Below are 12,071 nucleotides of genomic sequence, written 5' to 3'. Positions count from 1 at the left end.
TAGAAAGTACCTTTGGTACCTATGGCTGTTGTACAAGCTACACACTGGGACAGTTGAACAGTAGGCGTAAAAGCATAAGAACCTGGCTGAGATGCATCTCACTTATATTTAGATAACCCATTAGTCATCAAATTCTCATAAGTTACATATTCTTACAGGTATTTAAAGTAAGTGGAGTTAGGCACCTCAGTTCCTTAAAGCCTGGATGTGGGCAGCTGCCTGCATTGTGAAACACTTCAATACCTTTTTAACTCTGGCCCGAGGCTCCCTTAATAAATATTTAAGATGAATGAGGCTTATCCTCCCCAAGTTACATGCCATCACATGCATGACTTCAGTTGTATTGTACACTCCCAGTCACCACACCCTTTCAGTTGCCTCTTCTCTTGCTTTATGTACCAGCATGTTAGAAGAAACTGGGAAAGGCAGTTTAATTGGGGAAGAAAGTTCACAACTAGGGAAGGAGTTCACAAGTCTCTTCTCTGCCCCTAGGCAGAGAGCAGGAAGTGATATCAAAGCCTACTGGTGATCTGGCTTGTCATTCTGGCCAGAAGGGGAGTGGCAGACTGCGGAAGAAGCACTTTAAAAGAGACTGAGGCAGTGAACCTGTGATGCTACTGTGAGGCAGCCCTTCAGCTAAAGCCAATTACTTACCCAGCCACCTAAAGATTACAAGGGCACCTTGAGGTAAGACAAGGGAGATGAGGAGGACGGCAATGAAAAGACTTTGGCTGTTCATTTTCAGTGCAAGTGAGTACTAATTTGGTTATGTCCTCAAGGGTTGGGTAGAAGGAAACAACACTACAAAGTCTGAGTACTTCAATGGACTTTGTGTGTTTCTTTTTTGTTTAGTAGAAGTTCCTTCATGTTTATGATTGGGCAGGTATGTTTACCATCTCTGTGCTGAATGTCTAGACTCACAGGCATCTTCCAAAGCCGCAAGACAGTGTTAGGAAAAGGAAAAGAATGCTGTTCTTCATGAGGCTGGAAAATATTTTTTAAAACAGGTTTAATGACTTCTGTTAAATACAATGTTTATCTCTGAAGAAGGAACTTCCTCAGCTGGATGTGGAAAAGTCCTTGGGTTTTATTCTTTTATACGTAAATCTGCATGTACTGTATGTCTCTGTAGTCTAAATCCTACTGTTTATATGTAGCCAGATACAACTTGTGATCTCTCTATATTATTCACGTTAAGGAGATGCACAACGATCCCTACTAACGTGTATAAATCAGCCAGCTCACCCTTGGCCTTCATCACAGACGCCCTTTCTCATCCTGCCTTGTGGAGCCTGCAGTCTCAGTTCCACTGCTTTTCAACCTCTCTCATCTTCTCATACCAATGCTCCTACGCTTTCTTCCAGGCTTCAAAGCTACACGCATGGAAATTGCTTTGTATTTTACCAAAAATCCTGAAAACCTCACTTCAACAATAAGACCCACAAGAAGGAAATTCACAGTTTAACATAATTAGAAAAAGTGGATGTGCTCCATATGCAACAAATGTGACTTGGGTCATGATTTGATGATCATTATATAAATTGTGTAACACTATTGGTATTAATTCTTCTTTTTCATTATTCTCATCTTTCATGCTATCCAAATTACAAATGGCAAACTTTTCAGAGCAGAAATAAGTATGTTGGGTGAAGCTTTTCTTGCCTGTTTGGGCAGGACTCAAATAGTAATAATTTGTGTTAAATTACTGGCCTGTGAAAAATTTTTGGAGAAGATATAGCAGATTCCTCCACTGCAGCAGAGTGGAGAAACTGCACAGTGCATGGCAGTGCAGTGTTGGGATGCCAGAGCTGCCCTGAATGAGCTCCATCAGGATCTCGGCACAGGCTGATTTCTCCTGCTGTACAGCTTTTCACTGCAGTTGTGTGAATAACTGGTACTGTGAACTTCTTGCTGAAGGAAAAGCCCCAAATGGTCATTCTGAATCAAACAAAATATTTGCTTTTACTGCAAATTTCACATTTAAAAGGTTTCCCCTCTCCCACTTTGGAATTAAATTTCAGCTAAATTCTGAGGTAAAGGATGGAGGAATTATAAGTCACAGCATTTCTTCATAGAAGTGAAGTAAAACATTTCCACTTTTCCTACTTTTCTCGCTAGCCAAATCTACCAAGATAAATCAGCAATAATAATTTTGTTTGACCAGAATCTCAATTTTTTCAGCAAGCAGAATACTCCTCTAATTGTTTCCAGTTTTACTAATTGCCTTTCAGTCTGTTTTGATTAACACTTTCTAAGGAATGTGAAAATAGACACTTCACTTTGATTTTGTTCTTCCTCTGTACAAGTACAAATGTTTAAGTTGAGCAGAGGAAGATAAAAGCTTTCTCAATTTCTTAAAATGTTATAAACAATCTAATTGATAACACACAAAAAAGTAATTCTAAGGCTTAAACCTTGGTGACGTCATCCCTCTAGTACTATATAGGCTATCTGTCCTCTATCCTTTTCTAAATTTTAGAATTGGCCCTCCCCTCCCTTCAGCCATACTTCAAATAGATTGTTTTCCCTCAGAAAAAAAACCCCAACCCCTGAAGAACAAACCCAAATTTTTAGACATGCTGACTATGACCAGCTGCCTGTTGGTGACTTTGTGAAGAAGTGAAATGTGGTAAGAAGGGGGAAGGAGGAAATCATTGTGATTAAATGGTGTCCCAGAATGAAACCATGCAGCTTCCCTGAGAGCCAGAAGGAGCCCTAACAAGGGAGGAGTGGGAGCCAGAAAGAGATATTTTGGATGAAAAATGGGAGAGCATCAGAAGAAATCAGGCATTAGGGTGACAGCAACAAATGAATAAGCAGTCTTGTTTGTTATGGGCTGTGTCTCTTGTACGCAGTGTTTGGTTCAGTTGTTCCCCAACTCTGCACTGAAGACTTGTTTGGAAAAAAACAAAGATATCATTTATTGTAGAATTTGAGTCATCCAATTGGAAGAAGGAAAAAGCACTTGTGAGGGGAAGCCTTAGGGTTGGGCAGTCTCTTCTCTGCCTCAGGGCTGAGTTAATGGCCTGTTAGTGAAGCCCGCCTGGTGGAACCAGTTTCTGAGTGACAAAAGGATCAAGAAATGGGGTTTGCTCCATGTCCTAGTACAGACAGTGGTGCTTTTCACCTGAATGCGGGAAGGCATCTCTATCCAGTTGCGACAGGCAACAAGAAAGCTTTCATAGGTGTCTCTCATACAGAGGGCTGTATGAAAACAACAGTCAGAGAGCTCTGGGGCTATGCAAACATGGCCCTTGCACTGGGTGCTCCAGAGCAGGGAAAGACCTGGGAGTGGCTGCAATAAAACCATGTTAGAAATACTTTGCCCTGCTGGTTTCCTTCTCATAGCTGTCAGCAGATGTAGATGAATTAATCCCTGAGAGAACACAAACCACAAGCCATGTCACAGAGGAAGAGACTAAAACACACGCTTAACTAATTAACTGTGCAAGACCACAGAACAACTCAGTTATGGGACAGGGAATGCAAAAAGATGAGAACTTCAGCTAAAAGCAGATCCCTGTGCCAACTGTACCGTGTTACCCTGTGCAATTACCTGAATTGGTACCAGCAGGTTCCTAGTGCAAGTGACAACAAAACATTTTGGGTCCCTACGCTATTATTTTCTAAGGCCTATCTTTCTATCATTCACTGCTGTTATAGTCAAGGATCTGGTAGTGCTCAACTTGCCAATGGCTTACTCTTACTGACTTAATGCATGTGGCTGTGGTTTTTTCCTGTCTAAAAAAAGTATGTATTCACAATCATGTTTGCAACTCAAGGTGGAATCTAGACGTCTTTTGCTCTTTCCCTTACACTTTATGCTTCCTTATGGATCTAATTTGGACAGAGATATGGCAGAATGAGGACCCAAAGCTTGTTAGATGGCAACGTTCCAGGTAAATCGTCTCCAGGGAACGCTGACTCGGCCTGGCTCTTTCAGAAGCAAACCTTCACCACCATACACAGCATACCCCTCTCAGGGAGAGCATACATGTCTGCCCTCCACCTTCCTCCTTACTGGACCATCTTCCTCTTTGCCATGGGAATGCCTCTGAGCAGCACTCCCTGCCTCCCTGCACTCTCTTTAACTGGTTTCAGACTTAGATTTTTTTCAAACGATTCAGTTTGATGCCATAAAAAAATTCCAAAACTCCACACAAACTGTAAGGAGAAAGCAGGTGTTTTTAAACACAGGTTTCCACAGGCATGAAGGTCATCTATGGCAGGGCAGAGGTAAACATCCAGCTCAATTTTGAGAATAACTAAGACCTGCCACTAGTTAATGCTCAGGTATGATGAATTAAGCATCAGGTATGATGAATTAAGCATCAAGTCAAATGGAATACAGCACACAAGAAACACCTACCCTGTGTCCTGCATGCTTCACCAGGGCACAGAGGGATTTCTGTTTTATTCAGGTATTCCTGTGCTCCACAGGCAGGAGCTACAGTTCTTGGAGAAAGCTGACTACTACACTACTCATTTTTAAAAAAGAATAGCTATTCTTGTTTCTTTCAAGATCTCTTTGCTTTTCTAAGTTTTTCTCTTTTCAGGGCATTACATGAACAGGTTTTGATTCCCTAGCACAAAATGTCAGTTCTCTATGGACTTGGATTGAGGCAAGTTATTTGACGGTTTTCCTGATCCCCAAAATTTGACAATATCAATTTGTTAGTTTAGCCTGAATCCTCAAGACTGCTGATGCACTTGTATCATCTGTTTATCTGTCTCGCTTTGTATATTTAGAACTGTCAATGGATGTCAATCACACTGAAAGAGGGCTCAGAAAAAAAAACCCAACATCTTTATAAACTCCATAGCAACGTATGTCAGGGTAAAGAAGAGGGGAACAAAGAACAGAAAGCAGAGTTTAGCTCTTAGCCATCCTGTTCAGCAGCTTCCTGTAGTCAACCAGCCACAGCATCCATCACTTCTTGCTCAGTGGGGAATGTCATGGATGACAGAGGGGATGTGGGGTTATTGTGGCACGTAAGAAAGCCAAAGAGACAAAACATGGAATCCAGATGTCATTAATTTTGCTGAGTACAGAATTTATTCTCTTCCTAGTTCTGGTGACTGCTCATGGCCTCACTGTGGAAGCACCTACCAAGGAAATACAGGTGGCACGAGGGAACAACGTTACTCTCCGCTGTCATTTTAAAACTAAGGCTTCCATTACCTCAGGAGATTTTGTTGTCTGGAAGAAAATCAATAGTGCGGTAAATCAAGTTGCATAAAGAAACATATGATAAGGCATCCAAGAGAGGGGTGGGAGGAGAGATGGAAGCAGGACTGTGGGCAGGAATGTGTGCTGGAAGAAAAAGATTCCTTCAAGACTTTCTTTAATCTCAGAACTACGCAGACAGAAACTCTGGTGCTAGAGGCAATTTACTCCAAATCTATTGCATGATATTAGGCAAGCCCCCACCCTTCTCTTCCCTCTCTTGGTCTTGCAACTGTGTATTGAAGATACATCACTGTATGTACTGTGGGTTTACATCTATTAAAATATGTGAAATAGATACCTTATAAAAAGATATGTATATTATTTAGTGTATGTATTTTATATAGAGATATATATAGATATATATACATATCTTTGATACTATATAAAAAGTTTTAAGTTGATGATAATAGTACATGGAGAGATTCTTGACATCTCCTACATTCATGTGGAGTATTTGAAGGTAAAGAGAGCTCTAAAGTTCTCCTTGACTTCTTGGGAATTAGTGAGAGGGAAGCAGCCTTTGAAGATCTCCTTGCAGTAACTGCCAAGGGTTTCTTCTCTGAAGATCCTTGCTGGAAGAAAGCAAGGGAGTTTGTGTAATCATAGTCCCTAACTTCAGATAAGGTGGGAGAAGGGGATTCCAGACAGAAACCCAGAACCTTTTGAATTTCTATGTTTCTCTTGGCTTTTTGACAACCTGGGGCAGTTTAAGGCTCTCCTTTCCAAGCTGCTCTGCTCTTAAGAGTAGGCTAATCCATTGAGTTAGGTTGTGGACTCACACCAAAGAAACTAAGATTGATCATTTTCCCTCCCTCTCTATCAGGATGATGCTGTCACTAGGTATTTTGATGGACTTGTACAGTATGGCAAGGGCTATGAAAACCGTATACAGTTTAGTGGTGATGTAGACAAAGGGGACATCAGTATCACCATCAATGCAGTGACTATGGAAGACAATGGGACATACGTATGCAATGTTCGTCTAAGGAATGACCCCCCCCGGCAGACTGCAACCTTGGCTCTTTTCGTCCTTGGTAAGCATGATGAAGGCAAGACCAGATCCATTAGCTAAAAAGCTGTCCTCCCTCTAATATCCACATTGTTTTAGACAATAGATTTTCTAACAGAAAAAAAACTTCCTAGGAAGTCACCCTCCACAATTCCATGTTTGGTCTTTTCCTGCTACTATGGAAGAAAGTTTGAAGGCTTAGAGCACCCAACTCCTTTAGATACCTGACTGTAGAAAATAGTCTTTAGAGTTGTATAGTTTGCTTTCCTAATAACCCTTGCCTTATTACAGGGCATTCCTCATTCCCCCTATGGCTTGTCATACTCCAGTTATCAAAGGATGAGTTACCCAACTCTGTTAGACATATCCCAAAAAGCATCTTACAATTCCTTCTTGGCTGACCAGTGCCAAGAAGGGAGAAACAAGTTAGAGACAAGTTCACTCCAGTTCCTTTGAGAAGAAGGTGGTAGGTGCAAGACCAGCCTCTGTTTAGCAAGAATAAAACCCACAGGTGCAGGAGATGGGTTGAAACAAAAAAATACTTCTGATTAATAAAATTCCTTCATTTTTAATTCCTTCAGTTGCACCATCCAAGCCAGAATGCAGGATTTTGGGGACAACAGAATATGGACAGACAATCAATCTGACCTGCATTTCTCACGAGGGCTCCCCAAAGCCCAGATATACCTGGCAAAGCTTCAATGTACAAAATGAGCCCCGTGTACTACAAACAACAGAAGGTATGGGAAATTCAAAGACATCAAGTTTCTGAGTTCTCTGTAGATCAGGGCTGGAAAGATTTTGAAATGCAAATATAAAACACACTTAAGGCTTTTTCTAGGAAGTTTTCAAAATCCTGGTCAGAGAAGTTGTCCTTTTGATACAAGACACACTCACTAGTAACTTAGCAGGGGTAAAAAGGACTGTTACTGGAAGTAACAATGGTCAGTAACTTTTTCACTTCAGCTCTCACCTGGCAAGAAAGCTGGCTCACTCTGGAAGCAACTAGAAGTAATTACTTCTCAATTGCTGGACATAGGGGGGGCAGAACATGAGGAATAACACTGAGTTTTCTAACTGGTGTGTCTTTATATCCCAACTTGCTCAACAATGACCAGGTCGCTTTCTGGAGTGAAGGCAAACAAAAGTTGATTCTGGAAGCTACCTTCCTTCCAGAGATGACTCCTCACCTAGAGGAGGGTAGTACAAGAAACAGTTACACTATTCCTGCTTTGAGCACAAAAGAGTCTTCTGGTTCTTTAGGACTGTCACACAAGCCCCAAAATTTTATCTGCTTTCATTTTAAGTCAGAATCTGGAAAAAAAAAAAAAAAAAGGAACTGTATTTCCACGACAGGTCCTTTAGTAGAACTATTCACACAGAATTGAGGGTTTAATACTCTTTGAAGTGTAGTAGTGACAGAGGACTCAGATTTACTCCTTTAAACAACTTTGTTTCTTCCTGGTATGTTCAGCTCCAGAAAGACTGAGTATCTGAACCTACCCCTCCTGGTTTAACTTACTGTAGCATTGCTATGGAGGTAAACTAAATTTGATCAGACTCAACAGGATATTCAACACTCACTAGCCGATTCTTGCATAAAATATGCAAAAGACGAAATATCACCAGGGACACAAACCTTATTCATTTAACTGGCCACTAAGTGGTGCCAATGGATCACGCACAGTCCTGAATGTATTGGGAGTTGTCATCTTACAGCAGCAGCTGCCTGCCTGCTTCTGCCATCATCCTGCTCTTCTCTGGGACAGGCGTCTCTTCTGATCCATTTCCACCTCATTTCTGTTTTCATCAGAGCACCAATGTCCAAGCAGTGTGCCAGCTGTCCCCTTCTGTCCCAAGCTGGCTGGATGCCCTACTGTCGCTACAAGCAATTTCTTTCTGTGCTAAGTACTTGCGCTAAGCAAGTCCCAGTGCTGCAGCGTGTGCAGAATCCCCTTAGGAGCCACTCCAAAACTGATAGTATTTGACCTGCATTTTTCCCAATTTGACACACCAGTCAATGACTTTTGATTTAATATAGGAGGATTTACAGTCCGGTTATAGACTGGAACTCTCGAGAGCTATGAACATCACATTGCAAAAGAAAAAAAAAAACCAAAACCAGGAAGTAAGCACAGACAGTATGTAGAGATTTAAAAAACAAACAAACAAACAAAACAAGACCAAGCATGCAGTTCGTTATTTCTTGGTTCGCATGCTCTTTTACTATCTGGCGCTAGGCGCCAGCAGAGACTAAACAGAATCCCAGTCCCACAAGTGGGCTGGAAAGAAGTGAGATGACAGGGAAAATAAACCAGGAACGTCACTGAAAAGTATTCAGAGCCTTTTCCTTTTAAAGCAGGAATCTGGACCTTTATCGGCAGGTCACAAGCAAAAAGCATGGACTACACGTACAAATGTTAGGTAGAGATACAACAAACAAAAACTGACTGCTTGAGCAGACAGAGCTAAGCTTTAGTGTATGGTTCTAAGCTCTGTTAGGTGGACAGAAAACATCAGTATCATAGCAATCCCACGTCACTGCATTTCTTTTCCTTCATTCATCTTCACAGGCTTTACCACCTCTCAAGACTAGAAAACTATTTCCCCCACTGCTAAACAATTCGGATCTGAATTCCTAAGAGCTGGAGAGTTTCAGAGCTTTTTGTTGTTTTACAAGTTAATTCATCAGATGGCCAGTTCTCAAAGCCAGATGCTGGTTTGGACCATCTTGCGTTTCTCAGCAAAATCCACTGCAAAAGAGCTTTCACTAAACACACATACTTCTTTACCCTGCACCTACAATTTTCTTTCTAAAAGCAATGTTCTAATGCCACATGTTCCCTGTAATCAAAACAGCACACTTCCGTTTGTCCTCCCACAAATCACACTAAAACCTAGGGACAAGCATGGCAGCTCCTGAGCAAGACGGAGCAATCCATCAGCTTTAATAACCTCTCATCACTCCCACTACCTGGGGCTGGAATTGAAGGGCTGCTGTCCTTGCTTCCTTCCCTGCTTTAATTCTTTTCTTTTTTGGACTGGGTTTGTGTTTTGTAACAGGGGAACAAATAACTCTGAAGAACATCTCTGCGGATACCTCTGGCTATTACATCTGCACTTCAACAAACATTGTGGGAAAGGAATTTTGCAACATGACAGTCAGCGTTGTGCCACGTAAGAGACGGGGCTGCTTACTATAAGAGTAGTACCAAAGAAAGTACCCTAGCTAAATGGCAAAGGATTAATGGAGACAATGTGGTCAGAATTATAAATTTCTGCTTTCTCTCAAAAAAAATAGCACTTTTTTTTTTTTTTACTTTAAGACAGATTCTCTGCATTGGTTTACATGCTCATAGAGCACTCACTAACTCATAGGGTTAGTTCACAGATGACAAAAAAATAAGTGTAGAGTAAGATGGACCTGAGCCCCCAAAGTCTGATTCTAAACTTTATCAAGAAAGTGCATCAGTTGTACAGATCCAGTGCCTCCTCCCTCCCACTGTCTAACTGATTGCTCCTGCAGATTTATCAGCTACCCAGCACAGAGTTAATTCCAGTTGCTGTAGTCAAATAAATGTGGCTTCCACTCAGTCTGGATCTGGTAGCAAGATCTGACATCTGGTGGTGGGATTTGAAGTCCAGTGATGGTGCTAATTGCATTTGATACCATTCTCACTGCAAAGGACTAATTCTCTTCTTCCTGTATAGCATCCATGAACATAGCTCTTTATGCTGGCATCATTGGTGGAGCTGTTGCTGCAATTATAGTTATTGGTATTTTAGCCTATTGCTGCTGCTGTCGGGCGGACAAGGACAAGGACTATGAGATGACGTAAGTACCTTTCTCTAGAAAACCAAATGGAACATATGAAGGGTTCACGTTCTCCCTCTGGCATCAACATATGGAGTGGAAAGCATGGGAGAAAAAAGAAATCAAGGAAAGTGTGCACTGCTTTCTCCTTTCAGTTTCTACCCTAGTGGCTCCCATCTCTTCTCACAGAATATGCCCAGTATTACCAGACACCTTTGTGATCTCTAGGGTAGAACCCAAACATTCAAACCTTGGAACTGAATTACCAAGCCCAAGTCAGTCAAGCACACACAGCTACCTGAGAAGCAAAGTCCAGACTGTTTCTCATTTCTCTCAGTCCCTATAGCTGTTACTGTCCTTGCTAGCCTGAATCACTCTGACGCTCTGCATTCAGAATTATCACTTGAAGATAGAAACCTTTTATTTATTCTCATGATGGAAACAGACCATTGGAAGAAAAGTGGGATGAGAAAAGATATACCAGTCACATTTTCTCTATATACATGCTATGGAAAAAAAAGTAGCTCATGCACCTCTTGCATCACCAGTAAGACTTACAGATTTCAGTTTGGTACACTTCCAGGTCAGCTTAGAGCAGTCTAAAACCATTTTAACACAAAATCTCTTCAGTAAAATTTCTAGCTGCTTTTCATAAACATCTCTACTCCTTAACAATGTTTTAGGGAGAGAGAAGATAGAAATGAACCCTCCAAGGAGACGCCTACAGGGCATCGGAGAGCAGAGGATGATGTTGAAGATGAATGAAGCAGCAGGAGGCAATGCCATCTTCAGGATTTGCTGAGGCACAGATACCACTGTAGAAAAGAAATCAATCCCTCTTTCTTACAGCAAGAAGGTTTTTTTGAATAATAAAATGAAAGATAATGGCTCTGCCTTCAAGTTCTGGGAGAGAATATCCTTGTCTCCCTGGAAAGAAGTGCCACACATACAACGAGTACTAATATATAACCTCACAGCAGAAAAACGCATGCAAAGCACTGTTTCACCCAGTCATCCAAAAATAAGCCGTTTTCTAGACTTCCCACTTTCTGAAATAAGCAGCCAGTCAGGTCTATTTGGAGAACAGAGTTGCCACTGTATCCCCAGATCTACAGAAGGTTTCAAGGTCACTAAATGCAAGTCATCAAGGAAGGGTGGTCTTGTCCACAGTGTTATGCAAGTATCAGCTTACAGCATTGTCTGGTATAGAAATGATTTTATGCAGACTGAAGCAAGCTGATTTTTAAGGACATTTTATTGTATGTATGTATTGTATGTATGTATTATACATGCGCATATAAATAAAAGTATAGAAAAAATTAACAGATGACCAATGAAAGTCTCCTGTTTGGAACAATACATACTAATGGAATGGATAAGGTAAGAAGTTAGATGGATTTGTAATTGGCAGCTGATAAGATCTAGAAACAGTCTAGTAGCCTATATACTGTCAGATTCCTGAACTTACGAGTTCCAGCTCACGGAGTTCCTAAATATTAACTTTCATTACATTATTCTTTCCTCCTGACTGTTGCATGGGCAAGTCAGAAATAGTCCATTGCTCCTGCTTCTGAAAAAGTGACAGTGTGAGAGCATGTATATGGCAAGTACCTCTTTAATAAAAAGAAAAGAAAAAAGGGGGGAAAGGAGGAAAAGTACCTTTTTATTCAAAATTGTAACCATTTAGTCAGAAGCACTGCATGCGCAAAATGTGGAGAGAACTCCCATCGCTAGTGTCTTATCTTTGGAAGAGAATAGACTGTCTGTCCAAAATACTGCCAATATGGTATTAAAGCTAATTAAGAGCTGTTTGGGGTTTTTTAAAGACATGTTCAATAAATGACCTATTCTACAATATTTATCCTTTCAAAGCTCTCTATTGCATCTTCAACTGCAGGAGTTTCAGAAACTTACTGCAATGCCTCCCACATACCCTTTACCCCCAAGCAGTTACTTTTCAATCTGTAACAAAAATCTAAAATACAACCTTAAAGAAGAACCAGCAATCCTCCTACACA

General features: G+C 41.0%; 1 protein-coding gene across 1 annotated transcript; it reads left to right on the top strand.

The window, feature by feature from the left end:
• The first annotated feature begins 582 nt into the window (after nt 1-582).
• On the top strand, nt 583-11,562 carry GPA33 (glycoprotein A33). Its single transcript, XM_075034741.1, has 7 exons — nt 583-750; nt 5,071-5,222; nt 6,054-6,264; nt 6,821-6,979; nt 9,303-9,416; nt 9,951-10,074; nt 10,737-11,562. Exons 1-7 carry the CDS (start codon nt 702-704, stop codon nt 10,816-10,818), a joined length of 891 nt encoding a protein of 296 aa, XP_074890842.1. The 5' UTR covers nt 583-701; the 3' UTR covers nt 10,819-11,562.
• The last annotated feature ends 509 nt before the right edge of the window (nt 11,563-12,071 follow it).

Source organism: Buteo buteo, chromosome 8 (assembly GCF_964188355.1).
Source record: "Buteo buteo chromosome 8, bButBut1.hap1.1, whole genome shotgun sequence".
Lineage (NCBI taxonomy): Eukaryota > Metazoa > Chordata > Aves > Accipitriformes > Accipitridae > Buteo > Buteo buteo.
This window is presented reverse-complemented; position numbering and strand designations above follow the sequence as displayed.